Raw genomic sequence first — 26,029 nt, 5'->3', positions numbered from 1 at the left:
GTGAAGCACCTTGGGACATTTTACTATGTTAAAGGCGCTATATAAATGCAAGTTGCTGTTGTGTAGCTCACTGTTTCAGAATTGGGCTTTGGTTTTTCTCATTTCAGTCTATTATGGGTATTCAAGCTATTATCCTGTTTTGAGATTTGGCTCAGCATGTAGCTCTTGAAACAGCCAGCATTCCTACAAACTTGTAGCTTCCTCAATCCACAGCTGCTGTTTACCCTTCTCAGCAAAGCACTTTCACTGCAGAAACATAAATCACTTTTTTTAGTACCTTGTCAAACTGTTGTATGGGCGAGTTCTCAATCTCTGGTCAAAGATAGACCAAACACAGCACCTACTTTCTTCACCAATTAACAGCTGCCTATCGAATCGGTTCTCACTATTGTTCTTCACAGCTCCAGGTCACAAGCAGAGGCTCAATTCACCCACAACACTGTTATGAGTACATCTATTATTAATATACCAGTTTACATTGTACTCCAGCATGACTTGTGCAATTTAGAACTGGCGGTTCTTATTGAATCACTTGTCTGCATGCCTTCATGGGTATGGAGTTCTCTGGTGGGCTAATTTGCATCAGCACTTTTGCCCTATCGGTTCTGCCTCTCAGTCCTGTTGACTCAACTGAGAATGATATAAAGAATTGGGGGAAAAGAAAAATAGTAAATAGTAAAGATTGCTGGATCGAAAGTAAAATTGAGTAGAAGGAGGAATATCTGGAGAGCGAAGAAGTGGAGATGTGGGTTGGATAATTTAAAAAAAAAAACAGAATCCTGGAAAAACTGAAAATCAAGCACTAATAGTGAAAAATTAAATTAAGGAGCAATTTACAAACAAAACAGTTTGAAAAAAAAAAATGTAGCTTGTAATGTTTCATCAAATTTAATTATCATTCCTCTTCTGGTTTCTCCATTCACTGATCTGCTTTAATTACTAGGTCACCGGTTCTGGGGGAGGTGGGACCAGTACAAACCGGACGGTCTGCACCTGGGCAGGACCGGAACCAATGTCCTAGGGGGAGTGTTTGCTAGTGCTGTTGGGGAGGATTTAAACTAATATGGCAGGGGGATGGGAACCAATGCAGGGAGACAGAGGGAGACAAAAAGGAGGCAAAAGCAAAAGACAGAAAGGAGATGAGGAAAAGTGGAGGGCAGAGAAACCCAAGGCAAAGAACAAAAAGGGCCACTGCACAGCAAAATTCTAAAAGGACAAAGGGTGTTTAAAAAAAACAAGCCTGAAGGCTTTGTGTCTTAATGCAAGGAGTATCCGTAATAAGGTGGATGAATTAACTGTGCAAATAGATGTTAACAAATATGATGTGATTGGGATTCCGGAGACGTGGCTCCAGGATGATCAGGGCTGGGAACCCAACATCCAGGGGTATTCAACATTCAGGAAGGATAGAATAAAAGGAAAAGGAGGTGGGGTAGCATTGCTGGTTAAAGAGGAGATTAATGCAGTAGTTAGGAAGGACATTAGCTTGGATGATGTGGAATCTATATGGGTAGAGCTGCAGAATACCAAAGGGCAAAAAATGTTAGTGGGAGTTGTGTACAGACCTCCAAACAGTAGTAGTGATGTTGGGGAGGGTATCAAACAGGAAATTAGGGGTGCATGCAATAAAGGTGCAGCAGTTATAATGGGTGACTTTAATATGCACATAGATTGGGCTAACCAAACTGGAAGCAATACGGTGGAGGAGGATTTCCTGGAGTGCATAAGGGATGGTTTTCTCAACCAATATATCGAGGAACCAACTAGGGGGGAGGCCATCTTAGACTGGGTGTTGTGTAATGAGAAAGGATTAATTAGCAATCTCATTGTGCGAGGCCCCTTGGGGAAGAGTGACCATAATATGGCGGAATTCTGCATTAGGATGGAGAATGAAACAGTTAATTCAGAGACCATGGTCCAGAACTTAAAGAAGGGTAACTTTGAAGGTATGAGGCGTGAATTGGCTAGGATAGATTGGCGAATGATACTTAAGGGGTTGACTGTGGATGGGCAATGGCAGACATTTAGAGACCGCATGGATGAATTACAACAATTGTACATTCCTGTCTGGCATAAAAATAAAAAAGGGAAGGTGGCTCAACCGTGGCTATCAAGGGAAATCAGGGATAGTATTAAAGCCAAGGAAGTGGCATACAAATTGGCCAGAAATAGCGGTGAACCTGGGGAATGGAAGAAATTTAGAACTCAACAGAGGAGGACAAAGGGTTTGATTAGGGCAGGGAAAATGGAGTACGAGAAGAAGCTTGCAGGGAACATTAAGGCGGATTGCAAAAGTTTCTATAGGTATGTAAAGAGAAAAAGGTTAGTAAAGACAAACGTAGGTCCCCTGCAGTCAGAATCAGGGGATGTCATAACTGGGAACAAAGAAATGGCAGACCAATTGAACAAGTACTTTGGTTCGGTATTCACACCAACAACCTTCCGGATATAAAAGGGGTCAGAGGGTCTAGTAAGGAGGAGGAACTGAGGTAAATCTTTATTAGTCGGGAAATTGTGTTGGGGAAATTGATGGGATTGAAGGGCGATAAATCCCCAGGGCCTGATGGACTGCATCCCAGAGTACTTAAGGAGGTGGCCTTGGAAATAGCGGATGCATTGACAGTCATTTTCCAACATTCCATTGACTCTGGATCAGTTCCTATCGAGTGGAGGGTAGCCAATGTAACCCCACTTTTTAAAAAAGGAGGGAGAGAGAAAACAGGGAATTATAGACCGGTCAGCCTGACCTCAGTAGTGGGTAAAATGATGGAATCAATTATTAAGGATGTCATAGCAGTGCATTTGGAAAATGGTGACATGATAGGTCCAAGTCAGCATGGATTTATGAAAGGGAAATCATGCTTGACAAACCTTCTGGAATATTTTGAGGATGTTTCCAGTAAAGTGGACAAGGGAGAACCAGTTGATGTATATTTGGACTTTCAGTAGACTTTCGACAAGGTCCCACACAAGAGATTAATGTGCAAAGTGAAAGCACATGGGATTGGGGGTAGTGTGCTGACGTGGATTGAGAACTGGTTGTCAGAAAGGAAGCAAAGAGTAGGAGTAAATGGGTACTTTTCAGAATGGCAGGCAGTGACTAGTGGGGTACCGCAAGGTTCTGTGCTGGGCCCCCAGCTGTTTACATTGTACATTAATGATTTAGACGAGGGGATTAAATGTAGTATCTCCAAATTTGCGGATGACACTAAGTTGGGTGGCAGTGTGAGCTGCGAGGAGGATGCTATGAGGCTGCAGAGTGACTTGGATAGGTTAGGTGAGTGGGCAAATGCATGGCAGATGAAGTATAATGTGGATAAATGTGAGGTTATCCACTTTGGTGGTAAAAACAGAGAGACAGACTATTATCTGAATGGTGACAGATTAGGAAAAGGGGAGGTGCAACCAGATCTGGGTCTCATGGTACATCAGTCATTGAAGGTTGGCATGCAGGTACAGCAGGCGGTTAAGAAAGCAAATGACATGTTGGCCTTCATAGCGAGGGGATTTGAGTACAGGGGCAGGGAGGTGTTGCTACAGTTGTACAGGGCCTTGGTGAGGCCACACCGGGAGTATTGTGTACAGTTTTGTTCTCCTAACTTGAGGAAGGACATTGTTGCTATTGAGGGAGTGCAGCGAAGATTCACCAGACTGATTCCCGGGATGGTGGGACTGACCTATCAAGAAAGACTGGATCAACTGGGCTTGTATTCACTGGAGTTCAGAAGAATGAGAGGGGACCTCATAGAAACGTTTAAAATTCTGACGGGTTTAGACAGGTTAGATGCAGGAAGAATATTCCCAATGTTGGGGAAGTCCAGAACCAGGGGTCACAGTCTAAGGATAAGGGGTAAGCCATTTAGGACCGAGATGAGGAGAAACATCTTCACCCAGAGAGTGGTGAACCTGTGGAATTCTCTACCATAGAAAGTAGTTGAGGCCAATTCACTAAATATATTCAAAAGGGAGTTAGATGAAGTCCTTACTACTCGGGGGATCAAGGGGTATGGCGAGAAAGCAGGAAGGGGGTACTGAAGTTGCATGTTCAGCCATGAACTCATTGAATGGCGGTGCAGGCTAGAAGGGCTGAATGGCCTACTCCACCTATTTTCTATGTTTCTATGTCACAAGACTGCCTGTATGAGGTCAAAGAATGGGACATTACCCCTTCCTCACCTGCTACAATCTATCAGAGTGTCAAACATGAGGGGAAAAGGGAGAGAGGTATAGGAGCGGGCGAGAGGGTGGGGAACATGCATGTCTCACCAGTGTGTTTGCTTCCCCTCGTGATATTTATAGTTTCAGTTTTCCTTCCCTGTCTGGTTTCCTGGTTTCACCACTCTCTTTTGGCTGAATCATGACATTTTCTTTAAATCTTTCTACTTTGCTTTCTAGTTATCTTTGCAGGGTTAGCAATATCATTTTCTTTGATGCCTTCTTTTGGCTGGGGGTAGTTTTCTATTTGTTTATGGAATTTTCCTTTATGATTCCCATGATAGTTCAGATTTGCTTCCTCTTTGGTTTTTTATCTCAAATAAGCCTTTATAATGTTCTTTAACCTGCTTGGTTGCAGAGGTGGATTAAATGTTTTCTTTTATACGGCCCTGTCACGTAACACAAGGTCATGCTACCACTCAGTATTTTTAATGTATAATATGCAGTGGATGTTCTTTATACTGAAGTAATCTCTCTAGCCTACCCTTCTTTGATAGGTTACTCAGTTTTTGTATTTGTTAGCCTGCTTCCTTATTGTCCTGGTTGGCTAACTTGCAGTAAGTCCCCATATTGTGATCACGGTGTTTTGGTTAGTTGATATTGAACCAACCTTTGAAGTGTCTTAATTCATCTTTTGAGCTGGTTATTTATCAGCATCAACAACAATTTTAGTTTATGTAGCACCTTTAACATAGAAAAATGAGTCAAGGTGCTGCATTGAGGTGCAATCAAACAAATGAACGGAACCAAAATCTTGGTGAAAGAGGTGTGTTTTAAGGAGAGTCAAAGGAGGAGCGAGGGATTTAGGGAGGAAATTTCCATAGGATTGGCCTAGGCAGCTGAAGGCATGGCCACCAATGATGAGATGAATGGATTTCAAGGGCATCCTAATAAACAGATAATTTCTTGGGCTTTTCTGATCATGTTGAAGACTTAACTGAAAGCATCAATGTCCGAGCTTTGCATTCCTATTTCGAATGTCTGGCTTCAAATCCCACGTGTTGATTTAGTTTCATCAGTTCTCAGCACAGATCTAGTACTCTATGTTAGAGAGGAAAGTTAATCGGGAAGGCACAAAGCAACTCTGGCCCATCACATCTTGCTGTCACAGTTTAAAACAGTGTGAAATGGAAGGATAGGGAAGGGGAAATGAATGAAGATAAACTTTACCCTTCTCAAAAGAAATGTTTAGCAAAGAATTCATGAAACAATCTGCAACAGAAGGAGAAAGCTTTGCTAGTTGGAAATCTTTTTGGAGATGGTCCTTGCATTGATCTAGAGATATCCATAAAAAGAGAGAGTAGTTGAAACTTGACTTCAACTAATGAAACCAGCAGCAGTGCTTTTCGTCCAGCAATAGTTAGAAAGTGTGTATACTTCCGAACATTTTGGGGGGAGGGCAGGCTTTACCTGTTTATCTTGTTTCATTGATAAATATTTTTGGTAATGTTGCCTTTTGTAGTAACAGTATTTTAAATGAAGCATTAACTGGGTGCATGTTCTTGACCTCTATGCCTTTTATTTTCTTTCCAGCTTATGGGAAAGTATTTCTTGTGAGGAAAATGAGTGGCCATGATACCGGAAAGCTTTTTGCCATGAAGGTGCTGAAGAAGGCAACAATAGTTCAAAAAGCAAAGACAGCAGAGCACACCAGGACAGAGCGTCAAGTATTGGAACACATTCGACAGTCACCTTTCCTTGTCACGTTACATTATGCTTTCCAGACAGATACAAAACTCCATCTTATTTTAGGTAACATCACAAATAGCTTTCACTTACTATTTTAACTTGCCAATTTTTTCTCTTCTCCCCTTCCTCTCCTGAAGGGGGTTACTCCTTTTATTGGGTGCAGTTTTCAGATGTCACTGGTATCTCACCCAAGTGATTATTAGTTATCTGGAAACTATTGAATCAGCCTGTTCCTGATCTCGCCCAACATCCACGTTTCTAGTAGGGGATGTGGGTTGGATGTCAGTAGCAGGAACTTTGTCTGAATTTTTCCCGTTACCCTCTCCCTCCTCCATAATACAAGGTTGAGGCCAATTGCCTTGGCTGTGATCCTCCAACTGAACCCAGATTAAAGGCCTATTCTGGGACTTTCCTGATCTGTATGGCTTAGTTACTTGCTGTATAAACTCACTGAACCACTGAATTTATCTTAGAAACATAGAAACATAGAAACATAGAAAATAGGTGCAGGAGCAGGCCATTCAGCCCTTCTAGCCTGCACCGCCATTCAATGAGTTCATGGCTGAACATGAAACTTCAGTACCCCCTTCCTGCTTTCTCGCCATAACCCTTGATCCCCCGAGTAGTAAGGACTTCATCTAACTCCCTTTTGAATATATTTAGTGAATTGGCCTCAACTACTTTCTGTGGTAGAGAATTCCACAGGTTCACCACTCTCTGGGTGAAGAAGTTTCTCCTCATCTCAGTCCTAAATGGCTTACCCCTTATCCTCAGACTGTGACCCCTGGTTCTGGACTTCCCCAACATTGGGAACATTCTTTCTGCATCTAACCTGTCTAAACCCGTCAGAATTTTAAACGTTTCTATGAGGTCCCCTCTCATTCTTCTGAACTCCAGTGAATACAAGCCCAGTTGATCCAATCTTTCTTGATAGGTCAGTCCCGCCATCCCGGGAATCAGTCTGGTGAACCTTCGCTGCACTCCCTCAATAGCAAGAATGTCCTTCCTCAAGTTAGGAGACCAAAACTGTACACAATACTCCAGGTGTGGCCTCACCAAGGCCCTGTACAACTGTAGCAACACCTCCCTGCCCCTGTATTCAAATCCCCTTGCTATGAAGGCCAACATGCCATTTGCTTTCTTAACCGCCTGCTGTACCTGCATGCCAACCTTCAATGACTGATGTACCATGACACCCAGGTCTCGTTGCACCTTCCCTTTTCCTAATCTGTCACCATTCAGATAATAGTCTGTCTCTGTTTTTACCACCAAAGTGGATAACCTCACATTTGCCCACATTATACTTCATCTGCCATGCATTTGCCCACTCACCTAACCTGTCCAAGTCACTCTGCAGCCTAATAGCATCCTCCTCGCAGCTCACACTGCCACCCAACTTAGTATCATCCGCAAATTTGGAGATACTGCATTTAATCCCCTCGTCTAAATCATTAATGTACAATGTAAACAGCTGGGGCCCCAGCACAGAACCTTGCGGCACTCCACTAGTCACTGCCTGCCATTCTGAAAAGTACCCATTTACTCCTACTCTTTGCTTCCTGTCTGACAACTAGTTCTCAATCCACGTCAGCACACTACCCCCAATCCCATGTGCTTTCACTTTGCACATTAATCTCTTGTGTGGGACCTTGTCGAAAGCCTTCTGAAAGTCCAAATATACCACATCAACTGGTTCTCCTTTGTCCACTTTACTGGAAACATCCTCAAAAAATTCCAGAAGATTTGTCAAGCATGATTTCCCTTTCACAAATCCATGCTGACTTGGACCTATCATGTCACCATTTTCCAGATGCACTGCTATGAAATCCTTAATAATTGATTCCATCATTTTACCCACTACTGAGGTCAGGCTGACCGGTCTATAATTCCCTGTTTTCTCTCTCCCTCCTTTTTTAAAAAGTGGGGTTACATTGGCTACCCTCCACTCCATAGGAACTGATCCAGAGTCAATGGAATGTTGGAAAATGACTGTCAATGCATCCGCTATTTCCAAGGCCACCTCCTTAAGTACTCTAGGATGCAGTCCATCAGGCCCTGGGGATTTATCAGCCTTCAATCCCATCAATTTCCCCAACACAATTTCCCGACTAATAAAGATTTCCCTCAGTTCCCCCTCCTTACTAGACCCTCTGACCCCTTTTATATCCGGAAGGTTGTTTGTATCCTCCTTAGTGAATACCGAACCAAAGTACTTGTTCAATTGGTCTGCCATTTCTTTGTTCCCCGTTATGACGTCCCCTGATTCTGACTGCAGGGGACCTACGTTTGTCTTCACCAACCTTTTTCTCTTTACATACCTATAGAAACTTTTGCAATCCGCTTAATGTTCCCTGCAAGCTTCTTCTATTACTCCATTTTCCCTGCCCTAATCAAACCCTTTGTCCTCCTCTGCTGAGTTCTAAATTTCTCCCAGTCCCCGGGTTCGCTGCTATTTCTGGCCAATTTGTATGCCACTTCCTTGGCTTTAATACCAACCCTGATTTCCCTTGATAGCCATGGTTGAGCCACCTTCCCTTTTTTATTTTTACTCCAGACAGGAATGTACAATTGTTGTAGTTCATCCATGCGGTCTCTAAATGTCTGCCATTGCCCATCCACAGTCAACCCCTTAAGTATCATTCGCCAATCTATCCCTAGCCAATTCACGCCTCATACCTTCAAAGTTACCCTTCTTTAAGTTCTGGACCATGGTCTCTGAAATTACTGTTTCATTCTCCATCCTAATGCAGAATTCCACCATATTATGGTCACTCTTCCCCAAGGGGCCTCGCACAATGAGATTGCTAATTAATCCTCTCTCATTACACAACACCCAGTCTAAGATGGCCTCCCCCCTAGTTGGTTCCTCAACATATTGGTCTAGAAAACCATCCCTTATGCACTCCAGGAAATCCTCCTCCACCGTATTGCTTCCAGTTTGGCTAGCCCAATCTATGTGTATATTAAAGTCACCCATTATAACTGCTACACCTTTATTGCATGCACCCCTAATTTCCTGTTTGATGCCCTCCCCAACATCCCTATTACTGTTTGGAGGTCTGTACACAACTCCTACTAACGTTTTTTGCCCTTTGGTGTTCTGCAGCTCTACCCATATAGATTCCACATCATCCAAGCTAATGTCTTTCCTAACTATTGCATTAATCTCCTCTTTAACCAGCAATGCTACCCCACCTCCTTTTCCTTTTATTCTATCCTTCCTGAATGTTGAATACCCCTGAATGTTGAGTTCCCAGCCCTGATCATCCTGGAGCCACGTCTCCGTAATCCCAATCACATCATATTTGTTAACATCTATTTGCACAATTAATTCATCCACCTTATTGCGGATACTCCTTGCATTAAGACACAAAGCCTTCAGGTTTGTTTTATTAACACCCTTTGTCCTTTTAGAATTTTGCTGTACAGTGGCCCTTTTTGTTCTTTGCCTTGGGTTTCTCTGCCCTCCACTTTTCCTCATCTCCTTTCTGTCTTTTGCTTTTGTCTCCTTTTTGTTTCCCTCTGTCTCCCTGCATTGGTTCCCATTCCCCTGCCATATTAGTTTAAATCCTCCCCAACAGCACTAGCAAACACTCCCCCTAGGACATTGGTTCCAGTCCTGCCCAGGTGCAGACCGTCCGGTTTGTACTGGTCCCACCTCCCCCAGAACCGGTCCCAATGCCCCAGGAATTTGAATTCCTCCCTGCTGCACCACTGCTCAAGCCACGTATTCATCTGCGCTATCCTGCGATTCCAACTCTGACTATCACGTGGCACTGGTAGCAATCCCGAGATTACTACTTTTGAGGTCCTACTTTTTAATTTAGCTCCTAGCTCCTTAAATTCGTTTCGTAGGACCTCATCCCTTTTTTTGCCTATGTCGTTGGTACCAATGTGCACCACGACAACTGGCTGTTCTCCATCCCATTTCAGAATGTCCTGCACCCGCTCCGAGACATCCTTGACCCTTGCACCAGGGAGGCAACATACCATCCTGGAGTCTTGGTTGCGGCCGCAGAAACGCCTATCTATTCCCCTCACAATTGAATCCCCTATCACTATCGCTCTCCCACTCTTTTTCTTGCCCTCCTGTGCAGCAGAGCCAGCCATGGTGCCATGAACTTGGCTGCTGCTGCCCTCCCCTGATGAGTCATTCCCCTCAACAGTACCCAAAGCGGTGTATCTGTTTTGCAGGGGGATGACCGCAGGTGACCCCTGCACTACCTTCCTTGAACTGCTCTTCCTGCTGGTTTTCCATTCCCTATCTGGCTGTGGACCCTTTCCCTGCGGTAAGACTAACTCACTACACGTGATACTCACGTCATTCTCAGCATCGTGGATGCTCCAGAGTAAATCCACCCTCAGCTCCAATTCCGTAACGCGGACCGTCAGGAGCCGGAGGTGGACACACTTCCCGCACACGTAGTCGTCAGGGACACCGGAAGTGTCCCTGAGTTCCCACATGGTACAGGAGGAGCATAACACCCGACCGAGCTCTCCTGCCATGTCTTAACCCTTAGATACACTTAAACTGGTAATAACAATGTTAAAAGTTACTGACTAATATAAGAAGAAAAAGAAAAACTACTCGCCAATCACTTACCCCCTAGGCTGTGACGTCACCTTTGTATCTTTGCCTTCTCCCTGTAGCTGCACCGGTACGCCTCTCGCCGACCCCGGACTCGCGCTGCTCCGAGCTCCCGCCTCCTCGACTTACTGCTCGAAGTGCTCGACTCCCGCTGGCCTTTATAGGCCTCTCGCCGACCCCGGACTCGCGCTGCTCCGAGCTCCCGCCTCCTCGACTGACTGCTCGACTCCCGCTGGCCTTTATACGCCTCTCGCCGACCCCGGACTCGCGCTGCTCCGAGCTCCCGCCTCTTCGACTGACTGCTCGAACTCCCTGACTCCCGCTGGCCTTTATAGGCCTCTCGCCGACCCCGGACTCGCGCTGCTCCGAGCTCCCGCCTCCTCGACTGACTTCTTGGATATTGCTGTGTAAACCCCAGTATAACATAAGCTAGTTTCACTGCCAGACAACCACACACTAGTCATGTGATCTCAAATAATGGTGGAATCTTACAATGCCTGATTACATTTACTTACTCATGGAATGGTTAAACTCGAGTGCAATAGGTCAGTTTATCATGACAATATGTACTATGAGCAATGGTAAAGAAGGAAAATCTACATCTGTGTTTTTTTTCTTGTTTGCTTATCTAATGTATTTAACAACTGTATTCTTATTTCCTTATGCCAGCGAAGTGATCACTATACCTTTTTCCTCCTCCATAATGACATTGCTCTCTGGCATTTGCTTTGATTTTAATGTTGATGTTTACTTTAATTGCTGGTTAAGATGGTCTGCCATTTTGAAACTTTCATTTTCAATGAACTGTAGCTGTGTGCAATACACTATAAACTGTAGCTGTGCGCACATTTGAATGAGGTGAGAAACAATTATTTGTACAAGGAAGATCTTGTGTGTCAGCTGTGGCTCAGTGGGTAGCACTCTCGCCTCTGAGTTCAAGTCTCACTTCAGGGACTTCAGCACAAAAAATCTAGGCTGACACTCTAGTGCAGTCCTGAGGGAGCGCTGCACTGTCTGAGGTGCCGTCTTTCAGATGAGACGTTAAACCAAAACGTTTGCTCTCAAATTGACATAAAAGATCCCATGGCACTATTTCGAAGAAATGCAGGGCAGCTATCCCTGGTGTCCTGGCCAATATTTATCCCTCAATCAACATAACAAAAAAACAGATTATCTGGTCATTATCACATTGCTGTATGTTGGAGCTTGCTTGTGCGCACATTGGCTGCTGTGTTTCCTACATTACAACAGTGACTACACTCCAAAAGTACTTCATTTGGCTGTAAAGCACTTTGAGACATCCAGTGGTCGTGAAAGGTGCTATATAAAGTCTTTTCATTTTATCAGTTTTCAAAATTTCATATGTATTACTGATTGCATATGTATTGCTAACCCCTTGTATAAACTAGGATATGAACAAGAATATAATTGATAGGGTAGACAGAGAAAATGTTTCCACTTGTGGGGGAATCCAAAGCTAAGGATTGTCGATATAAGATAATCACTAATAAATTCAAGATTAGGATTCAGGAGAAACCTCACCCAGAAACTGGTTAAAATGTGAAACTTGCTACCATGGAGCAGTTGAGGCGAATAACAGATGCATTTAAGGGGAAGCTCGATAAGTACATGAGGGAGAATGGAATAGTAGGATATGCTGATGGGGTGAGATGAAGTTCGGTGGGAGGAGGCTCGTGTGGAGCATAAACACCGGCATAGACCATTTGAGTCAAATGGCCTATATCAGTACTGTAAATTCTATGTAATAATCTTCATTTCTAATAAATAAATAAATTATTTTGTGGCTCCGTCCAGGCAAACCTCCAGTAACTGTTTCAGATTCAAGTAGTAAGACTTAAGTGGCAGTTATATCAACATACAACATTCACTCATTTGCCAAATTTCAGCCAAGGCAGCTGAAAGATGTGGATCCTTCTTGTTGACTTGACAGTTGCGAGACAACATGTTTTTGGAGAACCGAAACAATTTCCAGTTGGCCAACTTTGTTTTGAGAAAAATAGAAGTTGCTTCATTTTCCCTCACCCCCCCCCCCCCCCCCTCCACACTCAAAGTATTCTCAGAAGTAGAGTAAACCATGTCCATAATCCTGTGTGGGAGCAATGCAAAAACTTGTCATAAAAAGTGTTTCTATTGCTTCTATATCGAGTGGGGAAAAAATTGTAAATAGTGCATTTTAAAGGTCATAATGTATAAAGAGAGCAGATACTCTAAATATTGTTTTTCAGATGCATGCTGAAGACAGTCGGTTTCGGAAGTATTTCATGTTTTATTATTTCAGGTTTGATGAGAAGTCAGAATCTTTGAGACCAAGTGAAATCTAGAGCTGTGGGAGGTACGTATCTGAATTTTGGGTGTTAAGAACATGTAGGTATGTTTCTGCCAGCAATGACTCATATGGGAACGGAGCAATTTATGACAAAAAGCATTTAGTGTTAGCAGTAAGTTAATGCACTCATTCAAGGTACAATCTGTAATGATCCTGTTTCTAGTACCATAAAAGTTGGCAATTGCACTTGAACCCGAGAAGATAATTAGTGGCCATTAATTCAGTTGCACTGTCTGGAAACTAAAGTCTGTGCTGAAAATTAGAAAAGTGTGTATATATATACATCCGAAGCATGGATAAAGAAGTGGCCAGGAGAGCCTCTATTTTGGTATGGAATTCATCACTCCCTTTCTCTTCGCTCCCAGCACCCACCAAATCTTCTTTCAAGAATGGAATGAGATCATTTGCTAGTTGAGCACAACTTCTTCTACCAGGAGCAGCTAGTAAGCAGCTTTCAAACAATTTTATGATGCTGAAAAGACTGTGAATATTGTTCAATCACCTTGGTCTGGAAAACCAGAGTTAAGAGATGCCTATTATATGAGATCTTGACCAAGGTTATCAAGGGGTACAGTAGCATAGTAGTTAGAGGCAAATGATAGTGCAGTGGTTATGTTACTGAACTGGTAATCCAGAGACTTGGACTAATGATCGTGAGCCGTGAGTTCAAATCTCACCACGGCAGCTGTGGAATTTAAATTTGGTTAATTAAATAAATCTGGAATTAAAAGCTAGTACATTAATGGGGACCATGAAACTACCGGATTGTCGTAAAATCCACTAATGTCCTTCAGGAAATCTATCGTCCTTACCTGGCCAGACCCACAGCAGTGTGGTTGACTGTTAACTGCCTTCTGAAATGGCCTTGCAAGCCACTCGCACATAATGAGAATAAAACCAGACGGCATCGAGTTCGGATACGATGAAGGCACACCAAGCTCAGTCGACCCTGCAAAGTCTTCTTCACTAACATCTAGGGACTTGTGCCAAAATTGGAAGAGCTGTCCCACAGACGAGTCAAGCAACAGCCTGACATAATCGTACTCACAGAACCATACCTTTCAGCCAATGTTCCAAACTCCTCACCGGCAGGACAGACCCATCAGAGATGGTGGTATAGTGGAATACAGTCGGGAAAGAGTGGCCTTGAGAGTACTCCACATTGACTCAGGATCCCATGAAGTCTCATGGCTTCAGGTCAAACATGAGCAAGGAAACCGCTTGTTGATTACCACCTACTGTCATCCCTCAGCTGATGAATCAGTACTTTTCCACATTGAACGACGTACTGAGGGTAGCATGGGTACTGTATTGATTTGGATGGGGGACTTCAAAGTCCATCACCAAGAGTGGCTCGGTAGCACCAATACCAAACTAGCCGAGTCCTGAAGAACATAGCTGCCAGACTGGGCCTGCAGCAGGCGGTGAGCGCTAACACAAAAAACCTACTTGACCTCGTCCTCACTAATCTACCTGTTGCAGATGCATCTGTCCATGACCGTATTGGTAACCATGATCACCGCACAGTTCTTGTGGAGACTAAGTACCATCTTCACAGTGAGGACATCCACCATTGTGTTATGTGGCACTACAACTATGCTATGTGGGATAGATTCAGAACAGATCTAGCAGCTGAAAACTGGGCATCCATGAGGCATTGCGGGCCCCATGGCCCGGCATATCCCTCACTCTACTATTGCCATCAATCCAGCGGACCAATCCTGGTTCAATGATGATTATAAAAGAGCATACCAGGCATATCTTAAAAATTAGGTGCCAACACAAGACTTCATGCATGCTAAAGAGCGGAAGCAACAAGCTATAGACAGAGCTAAGCAATCCCACAACCAATGGATCGGATCAAAGCTCTGCAGTTCTGCTACATCCAGTCGTGAATGGTGGTGGACAATTGAACAACTAACAGGAGGAGGCTGCATGAACATCTCCACTCGATGGTGGAGCCCAGCACGTGAGTGAAAAAGACCAGGCTGAAGCATTTTCAACCATCTTCAACCAGAAGTGCTGAGTGCATGATCCATCCTGACCTGCTGCTGAGGTTCCCCCCATCACAGAAGCCAGTCTTCAGCCAATTCGATTCACTCCACATTATATCAAGAAGCGACTGAGCGCACTGGGTACAGCAAAGGCTATGGGCCCCGGCAATATCATACGAACATAAGAATTTAAGCAGGAGTAGGCCATTTGGCCCCTCAAGCCTGCTTCACCATTCAATAAAATCATGGCTGATCTTCTACCTCAACTCTGCTTTCCTGCACTATCCCCATTTACCCTTGATTCCCTTAAATATCAAAAAATCTGTTGATCTCTGTCTTGAATATACTATACTCAAAGACTGAGTCTCCACAGCCCTGTGGGGTAGAGAATTCCAAAGATTCACCACCCTTTGAGTGAAGAAGCCGAAATGGCCGAACCCTTATTCTGACACTAAGCCCTGGTTTTAGATTCCCCAGCCAGAGGAGACATCTTCGCTGAATCTACCCTGTCGAGCCCTGTAAGAATTTTGTATGTTTCAATGAGATCACCTCTCATTCTTCTTAACTCCAGAGAATATAAGCCTAGTCTGATCAATCTCTCATAGGACAATCTCCACATCCCAGGAATCAGTCTGGTGAACCTTAGTTGTAACTCCTCCTATGGCAAGTATATCCTTCCTTAAGTAGGGAGTCCAAAACTGTACACAATACTTCGGGTGCGGTCTCACCAGGGCCCTATATAATTGCAGTAAGGCATCTTTACTCTTATGCTCAAATCCTCTTGTAATAAAGGCCATACCATTTGCTTGCTGTACCTAATGTTAACTTTCAGTGATTCATGTGCAAGAACACCCAGGTCCTTCTGAACACGCAACAATTCCCGATCTCTCACCATTTTAAAAAATACTCTGCTTTTCTATTTTTCCTACTAAAGTGGATAACTTTACATTTCTCCACATTATATTCCATTTGCCATGTTTTTGCCCACTCACTTAGCTGGTCTATAATCCCCTTGAAGCCTCTTTGCATCCTCACAACTTGCATTCCCACCTAGCTTTGTATCATCAGCAGACTTGAATATATTACATTTGGTCTCCTCATCCAAATCATTGATATAGATTGTGAATAGCTGAGGCCCAAGCACCGATCCTTGCGGGATTCCACTAGCCTGCCAACCCAAAAATGACCAGTTTATTCCTATTCTGTTTTCTGTCTGTCAAGCAATTCTCAATCCGTGCTAGTGTATTACCCCCAATCCTTTGAACCCTAATTTTGTTTAATAACAATATCCCGGAGCATGCGCTCAAGAACATGCCACACCTCTAGCCAAGCTGTTCCAGTATAGCTACAACACTGGCATATACCCAACAATATGGAAAGCTGCCTAGGGATATCCTGTCCATAAAAAGCAGGACAAATCCAATCCAGCCAATTACCGCCCCATCAGTCTATTCTCAGTCATCAGCAAAGTGATGGAAGGTGTCTGTGACAGTGCTCTCAAGCAGCACTTACTCACCAATAACCTGCTCACCGATGCTCAGTTTGGGCTCTGCCAGAACCACTTGGCTCCAGAACTCATTATAGCCTTGGTCCAAACATTGGACAAAAGAGCTGAATTCGAGAGATGAGGTGAGAGTGACTACCCTTGACATTAAGGCAGCATTTGACCAAGTGTGGCATCAAGGAGCCCTAGTGAAACTGAAGTCAATGGGAATCGGGGAAAACTCTTCACTGTCTGGAATCATATCTAGCACAAAGAATATGGTTGTGGTTGTTAGAGGCCAATCATCTCAGCCCCAGAACATCACTGCAGGAGTTCCTAGGCCAAAACATCTTCAGCTATTTCATCAATGAGCTTATCTCCATCGTTAGGTCAGAAGTGGAGATGTTTGCTGATGATTGCACTGTGTTCAGTTCGATCAGCAACTCCTCAGATAAGGAAGCAGGCTATGCCCTTATACAGCAAGACCTGAACGACATTCAGGCTTGGGCTGATAAATGGCTCGTAACATTCGTGCCACACAAGTGCCAGGCAATGACTATCTCCAACAAGCGAGAATCTAACCTCTGCCCCTTGACATTCAATGACATTACCATCGCCAAATCCCCCACCATCAACATCCTGAGGATCACCATTGACCAGAAACATTACTGGACCAGACACACACATACTGTGGCTACAGGAGCAGGTCAGAGGCTGGGTATTCTGTGGCGAGTTTCTTGCCTCCTTATTCCCCAAAGCCTTTCCACCATCTACAAGGAGTGTGATGGAGTACTCTGCACTTGCCTAGATGAGTGCAGCTCCAACAACACTCAAGAAGTTTGACACCATCCAGGACAATGCAGCCCGCTTGATTGGCACCTCATCCACTACCTTAAGCATTCACTCTCTTCACCACTGGCGCACCGTGCCTGCAGTGTGTACCGAGATGCGGAGGAACTTCTTCACCCAGAGAGTGGTGAACCTGTGGAATTCTCTACCACAGAAAGTTGTTGAGGCCAATTCACTAAATATATTCAAAAAGGAGTTAGATGAGGTCCTTACTACTCGGGGGATCAAGGGGTATGGCGAGAAAGCAGGAATGGGGTACTGAAGTCGAATGTTCAGCCATGAACTCATTGAATGGCGGTGCAGGCTAGAAGGGCCGAATGGCCTACTCCTGCACCTATTTTCTATGTTTCTATCTACAAGATGCACTGCATCAATTTGCCAAGGCTTCTTCGGCACCTCCCAAACCCGCGACTTCTACCACCTAGGACAAGGGCAGCAGGCGCATGGAAACACCATCATCTCCAAGTTTCCTCCAAGTCACACACCAATCCTGACTTGGAAATATGTCGCTGTTCCATCATCATCGCTGGGTCAAAATCTTGGAACTCTCTCCCTAACAGCATGATGGGAGTACTTCACCATATGGACTGCAGCGATACAAGAAGGCAGCTCACCGCTACCTTCTGAAGGGCAAATAAGGATGGGCAATAAATGCTGGCCTTGCCAGCGGCGACCACATCCCAAGAACGAAAAAAAAAACTCTCGTCTGGTGGCAGTCTATGGGTGATTGAATGTGCAGCTGGGCTCATTAGTTGACTCTGATAAAGGTCTTCTCAATTTGGTGTTGGTTTCCAAAAATATATTGCTGTAATTTCCTGCAGGGGTGTAACCCAGAAATTGCACTTGGTTACCTCCACTCCCTGATATCCCCCATGAGGAGAAAGCATTCGAGCTCTTGGGCTGCCGTATCACTGTGTCGGGGGAGCAGGGGGGGGGGGGGGACAGCGGCGTTGGTTAGGGGTGGTGCAGGCGGAACGAGGAGTGCTCCGAACCAGGTGAATACCTGTCCCCTTGAGGGGTCTCATTGCTCCAACACTGGGGCCCAGCCTTCCCCTACCCCGTGGGGCATTCTAGCAGTGGCAAAGGCAACTATTCTAACACAATTCATTTTTTTTTCACAGGTCACTCAAGGTGCTGGAAGGCAGTTGCCGTTGATGAGGAGTGGGGCGAAGAGGAACGGGTGAGGGGAAGGGAGCAACTTCCAGAGGAGCTGGAGAACGTGACCCTTGGCTTTGATGTGCAACTTGCCCCATTGAGATGCTAGATGAAGAGGCGATGGAAAGCCAGATCCGCACAACGGTCTTCTTTCCTGAGAGTTGACCCCCTGCCCCCACCTTCAGGCCACCACCAAGCAGAATCGCCCAGTTCACCGCAACCGGGTGCCAACATGGACACATTTCACTGGGTGTGTGTCTCACGGCCAGGTGAGTTCGGCAGCATCAGAATCCAGTTTCGAGGAACGAGGAGGTGGAGGACTCTGAGGATGCTGCCACCTCTCCGGAGGAATTGGCTAGAAGTAAGCCATGGACCAGTGAGTCAGTGGAGTGTGATTTGACGGCTGCAGTCCCGAAGAGGCACCTGCTGATGTGCATGAAGATTCTGGAATCCATCAGAAGTAACAGGGCTTCTTGCGGGTGTGACCTCCAAGCCTGCTGCACGGTGAGGGAGCAATCAGGCTTCCATCTTGATGGACGCTTAGACTTCTATTCTTGAGGCTTTAGGTGACATACTGAGAGGTGCTATGAATCGTGGCTTCCAGGCTCCAACTGAGGCCTTGCTGGATCTGATGGTTACCCATCGAGCTGATTACTGGAGCTGTCGATAAAGAACGCACTGGAAGGGCAGCAGGTGTGGTCCAAGAGCCTGCTGCAGCATCGGCTTGGACTGACCTTCCAACAGGAGGCACGGTGCCACTGCACATGGCAGGCTGCTTAGATTCTCCCGCATTGGTCACAGCCAGCAGCAGCCCTAGTCCAGGAGCATGCAGTCTTGTACAAGGACTGACCACAGGCCCACGACTCATCAGCCTGGGCACCTTTCCACTTCGCCCCACCTTTCATGTCCAGAGTTTGCTGAGACACATAGCACAGGGGGTCAGCTGACCAAAGAGCTCATTTAGGTGACAGGCATGCCATTTTGCCCTGAGGTGATTTGGAGTTTAATTCCTTTCTCTACTATCTCCTCTTTCACCTTAGTTGGGAGTTGGGGGTGGTGGGTGGAAGCTGTCAGATGGAAGATTGTGACCGTCACTTTGCTCTCTCGCTTCTTTGGGTACCTTGATTTTGAATTGTTACTGTTGCTAAGTAAAAACATTTTGAATTATTTAAATGTCAAAGTTTGCCAAAATTGTGACATTTTCTAAAGTTAAAATAAGTTTAATCTAGGTTTCCAATATTAATGAATATTCCTTGTAAATAGTTATTCCAATTTTCTGAAGAGTTTAACATTGCCATAAAACACGAATGAAGCTACACATCCCCGGGTCTAGTTAAGGTTTTATTGAAGTTACTGTAACAATTTGTACAAATATCTAAGTAGAGCTTAACTTTTTCAGGAAATTTGTAGTTGTTAAAATTTCTAGTTAACTTTTACTAATCCTATGGAACCTTTTTTTTAAATAATAAAAGTGTTTGAAGTTAAAGAAAGCTGTGTCTGACCCTTCTTCTGGTTGCAACCTCTGTGGAGACACTCATTGGGTAAACACCTGCACTATAAGCTGCCCTCTGACTGCCTCGCCCTCTCAACTGACGACTCCTGTGGACACTCCACATCCCTCAGCTCCGGTTCCCACAGTCCAGGATCTTCTGCTTCATTGGCTTCTCCCCCACCCCTGTATGTCAAGGTTCAGGCATTCTATCAAGGCACAGTTGTACCGGGCACAGCACATGAAGACTACATAAAATAAGAAATAGGAGCGGGAGTAGGCCAATCAGCCCTTCAAACTTGCTCCACCATTCAATAAGATCATGGCTGATCTTCTACCTCAATTCCACCTTCTCGCACTATCTCCATATTCCTTGATTTCCCTTAATATCCACAAATCTATCGATCTGTCTTGAATATACTCCAACTGAGCATCCACCACAATCTTTTATGCTGCATATTTGCTTGCCGCCTGATTAAAGGTGTCTCTGGGCACAAATACATGAGAAATTCCACCTCAATATGCACAATTATATATACGCAACTGTTCATTGGTATCAAATGTGACCAATAGTGATTGCCCAGAAATACTCATCAGTAGTGTTAATACACCAACAACATGCATTTGGATAACAGAAAAACTTCTCAAGGTGTTTCACAGAGGTGTAAGGGGATAATAAAGGATTGAACCAAAGGAGATATTTGGAAACTTGACCAAACGTTTGGTCAAAGAGGTATTTTTTAAAGAAGGGTTTCAAAGTAGAGTGTGATAGAAAGGCAAGGCATTTAGGGAGGGAGTTATTTAGTTTTGGGCGTAGGCAGATAAAGGCATGGCTTCCAATGGTGGGTTGAAGGAAGGGGTGGGGGATGCACATGAGGCTGGAGTAAGAGCAACGGAAAGTTTGGGATAATATGAAAGTCCTGTGATAACCCTTTCCTTCCTCTCCACAGACAAAATAGTCATCCTGATCCAACACTAGATAAAACAACACACAATATCGCTGCTCTGAAGCAGTGTCCACACTGTTGTAGCTGCCAGAATAAAGATTGAGTCACCTGCACATATGCCTGATTGTGATCACCACATGAACTTGAATATGATGCTCTGTAGGTAGCAGGACAACTGATGGCATATGAACTGGTCAAATCCAATGTATGGTTGAAAGTACTGTAGGACAGCCAATAATGTGATTGATGAGAGGTTGGTGCGGACATAGAAAAATTCTGTCGAGGTAGATTCAGCACCAGGGGTCTGTCTGGTTGTTATGCTGACCCTCCATAAAAGAAAACTTGTCTTTGGTGGTGATGGTCGTTATTTCCAGGACTTGAGAATCAATGCAAGATACTCTGATGATGGCTGTCTGGCCTAGACACTGCTGTCCAATAACCTGCAGTTAGTAGGCAGCTCTTGGACAATAATTACAATCTAGCATTATTGAAGGATTTGTAGGGCTTATGGGCGTTTAGCTGTCTATCATCACTTACTAAAGTGCCAGCTGGGCATAGTGATGGGGCTCACATCTCTGTCTCAAAGTCATGGGTACAAGCTCCACGCCACAATTCGAGCACATAATCTAGATTGATGCTTGAGTTCAGTACTAAGGGAGTGCAACATTGTGGGGTTTAACGTCCTGTCTCCTGGTTCAGGTGGATGTTGAAGACCCCATGGCACTGTTCAAAACGATTTCTCCACTTTTTCTGGCCAATATTTATCCCTCAACCAACACCACTAAAAACAGATTAACTGGCCATTTATCTCATTGGCTGCCATGTTTGTCTATGTGACAACAATAATTGCTCTGTGAAAAGCACTTTAGAGCATCATGAGGGTGTGAAAAGTGCTATAGCAATGCAAGTTCCTTTCCTTTCTTAATATCCATGAGCAGGTGCATGCCAAAGCAAACTCCGATTTGGCTCATTGCAGAGAGGATGATTGAGCATTGGAGTTAATAAACTGTTTCAGCCCCACTCAAAAGAGTTGAATCTTCCTTAACATTTGTCTGAGAAACTGAACCCCGAGTCACGCAAATCAGGGAGTGATGATTGGCCTGCTCTCAATTCCAACATAAGAAAATAAGAATTAGGAACAGGAGTAGGCCATCTGGCCGCTCGAGCCTGCTCTGCCATTCAACAAGATCATGGCTGATCTGGCCGTGGACTCAGCTCCACTTACCCGCCCGCTCCCCGTAACCTTTAATTCCCTTATTGGTTAAAAATCTATCTGTGATTTGAATACATTCAATGAGCTAACCTCAACTGCTTCCTTGGGCAGAGAATTCCACAGATTCACAACCCTCTGGGAGAAGAAATTCCTTAACTCGGTTTTAAATTGGCTTTCCCGTATTTTGAGGCTGTGCCCCCTAGTTCTAGTCTCCCCTACCAGTGGAAACAACCTCTCTGCCTCTATCTTATCTATCCCTTTCATTATTTTAAATGTTTCGATAAGATCACCCCTCATCCTTCTGAACTCCGAGTAAAGACCCAGTCTACTCAATCTATCTCATCTCCGGAATCAGCCTCGTGAATCGTCTCTGTACCCCCTCCAAAGCTAGTATATCCTTCCTTAAGTAAGGTGACCAAAACTGCACGCAGTACTCCAGGTGCAGCCTCACTAATACCCTATACAGTTGCAGAAGGACTTCCCTGCTTTTGTACTCCATCCCTCTCGCAATGAAGACCAACATTCCATTCGCCTACTGATTACCTGTTGCAGCTGCAAACTAACTTTTTGGGATTCATGCACAAGGACCCCCAGGTTCCTCTGCTCCGCAGAATGTTGTAATTTCTCCCCATTCAAATAATATTCCCTTTTACTGTTTTTTTTTTTCCCAAGGTGGATGACCTCACATTGTATTCCATCTGCCAAACCTTAGCCCATTCGCTTAACCTATCTAAATCTCTTTGCAGCCTCTCTGTGTCCTCTACACAACCCGCTTTCTCACTAATCTTTGTGTCATCTGCAAATTTTGTTACACTACACTCTGTCCCCTCTTCCAGGTCATCTATGTATATTGTAAACAGTTGTGGTCCCAGCACCGATCCCTGTGGCACACCACTAACCACCGATTTCCAACCCGAAAAGGACCCATTTATCCCGACTCTCTGCTTTCTGTTAGCCAGCCAATTCTCTATCCATGCTAATACATTTCCTCTGACTCCGCGTACCTTTATCTTCTGCAGTAACCTTTTGTGTGGCACCTTATCGAATGCCTTTTAGAAATCTAAATACACCACATCCATCTGTGCACCTCTATCCACCATGCTCGTTATATCCTCAAAGAATTCTAGTAAATTAGTTAAACATGATTTCCCCTTCATGAATCCATGTTGCGTCTGCTTGATTGCACTATTCCTATCTAGTCCCCACTTGATGCCTTCATCTAATAGGTGTTCAAACTGGATTCCTCAGATCTTAAAAGGTTCTATGAGGGGATACCAGGGTGTCTTCCAGGTAATCAGGTTTTTCTATTTGTTCACTTACTAGCGCATTAGAAAGCAAGTTTTCCCTTTGGTTAGCCTACACTGTCTTGGATATTAGAATAGGGTGTTCCTGGAGTTTATTAGTATTTGCAGGAGCTTCCTAGAAATATATTATTCTCAAGGAGTCCACCATACAAAAAAGCTTTAAAACTATTGCCAAGTAATATGTTGCCACAAAGAGAGCAGCAGGGCAGGATCACTTAGTGAGAAATGGAAAAGTTTCACGGGGGAAGTGTGGATGCATATGAGGCATTTATTCACTGACGGTCACCAATAAATTTTAAATGATCAATGTTGTAGCATTAAGATTTATCGTCATGTTAACAGATACAGAAAAAAAGGAGTGTGAATTGGTGACGCAAGTAACCTTTTAAAATGGAAAATTTCATTGTTGCAATTTTTTTTTTTTTTGTAAACTTTTCTTGGGTTCACAACAATTCCTGTAGCAGTAATGCAAGACCCAGCAGTGGTCCAGACTCAGCATCCACCAATAATAAACAGAAGTGTTTCAAAAAACATTTTTGGCACTGAGACTTGTGAGGAGATGTTGGGGCAGATGACCATAACCTTCGTTGGACAGGTTTCACTGGTTGCCTCTAACCAAAATGGCTGAGAATGTTGGATGTTAAATGGTGCCATATGGTTAGACCTACCATTGGGGGCCTGGATTATAGTGAGTTGAGCTCTGTCCATACAATGCTTTCCAGACATTCCCCCATGACAACAGATGCTTTATAATGAAATCAAGTTCACAGGTGCATTGTTTCATTGCAGGAACTGCCCACAGGCAAGGAGGGGGTTGGCCAGCTTCGACATTAATTGGAACTTATTCAATTATGGAATCAATTTCTAGAGGAATTGGTTCCAGAATATTAGAGCTATAAATATATTGGCCTCTTTCTGGCCGGTTAATATTAACTTCAAACCTAGACCTAATTTGGAGAAATGACTGCAAATGTTTTATGACTAGGGGCATAGATTACGAATGCTCTGTGACATCGGTACGTCTTGTGGGTCGAATAAGATATTACTACCTAGATTTTTCACTTGATGGCTAGTAATCTCTTAACAGCACTCATGTTAAGTGATCTGGGACGTTGATGTTTTTCATTCAGGCTGTATTAATTTGATATAGCCTGGTTGATTATTAGCAAATTACTGAAGGTCATTTGATTACATAGGATATACATACGGCACAGAAACAGGCCATTTGGCCCAATCAGTCCATGCTGGCGTTTATAAGAACATAAGAAATAGGAACAGTAGGAGGCCATACGGCCCCTCGAGCCTGCTCTGCCATTCAATAAGATCATGGCTGATCTAATCATGGACTCAGCTCCACTTCCCTGCCGGCTCCCCATCACCCCTTATCCCAATATCGTTTCAGAATCTGTCTATTTCTGTCTTAAATTTATTCAATGTCCCAGCTTCCACAGCTCTCTGAGGCAGCGAATTCCACAGATTTACAACCCTCAGAGAAGAAATTTCTCCTCATCTCAGTTTTAAATGGGCGGTCTCTTATTCTAAGATCATGCCCTCTAGTTCTAGTGTGTCCAATCAGTGGAAACATCCTCTCTGCATCCACCTTGTCAAGCCCCCTCATAATCTTATACGTTTCGATAAGATCACCTCTCATTCTTCTGAATTCTAATGAGCCCAACCTACTCAACCTTTCCTCATAAGTCAACCCCCTCATCCCTGGAATCAACCTAATGAACCTTCTCTGAACTGCCTCCAAAGTAAGTATATTCTTTTCTTAAATATGTAAACCAAAACTGCACGCAGTATTCCAGTTGTGGCCTCACCAAAACCTTGTATAGCTTTAGCAAGACTTCCCTGCTTTTATACTCCATCCCTTTTGCAATAAAGGCCAAGATACCATTGGCCTTCCTGATCACTTGCTGTACCCGCGTACTGTCCTTTTGTGTTTCATGCACAAGTACCCCCAGGTCTTGCTGTACTGCGGCACTTTGCAATCTTTCTCTATTTAAATAATAACTTGCTCTTTGATTTTTTTTTGCCAAAGTGCATGACCTCACACTTTCCAGCATTATACTCCATCTGCCAAATTTTTGCCCATTCACTTAGCCTGTCTTTGTCCTTTTGCAGATTTTTTGTGTCCTCCTCACACATTGCTTTTCCTCCCATCTTTGTATCATCAGCAAACTTGGCTACGTTACACTCAGTCCCTTCTTCCAAGTCGTTAATATAGTTTGTAAATAGTTGGCGTTTTGCTCCATTCGAGTCTCCTCACGTCTTTCCTCATCTAAATCTATCAGAATAACCCACTATTCCCTTCTCCCTCATATGATTCTCTAGCCTCCCCTTAAATGTATCTATACTATTTGCTTCAACCACTCCCTGTGGTAGCGAGTTCCACATTCTCACCACTCTTTGGGTATTTGTTGGTGACTATCTTGTATTGATGGCCTCTAGTTATGCTCTTCCCCACATGTGGAAACACTCTCTGTATCTACTCTTATCAAAACCTTTCATAATTCTAAAGACCCCTCAGCCTTTTTAAAGAGAAAAGGGACCCAGTCTGTTCATCCATTCATGATATGCATACCCTCGCATTTCTGGTATCATCCTTGTAAATTTTCTCTGAACCCTCTCCAGTGCATCGATATCCTTTTTATAATATGGCGACCAGAACTGTACGCAGTACTCCAAGTGTGGCCTAACTAATGTTCGATACAGGTTTAGCATAACTTCTGTACTTTTCAATTATATCCCTCGAG

The 26,029-nt window shown here is 44.1% G+C and overlaps 1 protein-coding gene across 3 annotated transcripts in view; it reads left to right on the top strand.

The window, feature by feature from the left end:
* rps6ka5 (ribosomal protein S6 kinase, polypeptide 5) overlaps window positions 1–26,029 on the top strand; it is a 292,840-nt gene that overhangs the window by 131,448 nt on the left and 135,363 nt on the right. For all 3 annotated transcript variants that reach the window (XM_070879670.1, XM_070879669.1, XM_070879671.1), the window contains one exon: window positions 5,749–5,967. In XM_070879670.1, the coding sequence (XP_070735771.1) occupies window positions 5,749–5,967 (219 nt within the window). The remainder of the gene's footprint in view (window positions 1–5,748; window positions 5,968–26,029) is intronic.

This window comes from Pristiophorus japonicus, chromosome 4 (assembly GCF_044704955.1).
Source record: "Pristiophorus japonicus isolate sPriJap1 chromosome 4, sPriJap1.hap1, whole genome shotgun sequence".
Taxonomy (NCBI): Eukaryota; Metazoa; Chordata; class Chondrichthyes; family Pristiophoridae; genus Pristiophorus; species Pristiophorus japonicus.
The sequence above is the reverse complement of the archived record's forward strand: the minus strand, read 5'-3'. Positions and strand labels throughout refer to the sequence as shown.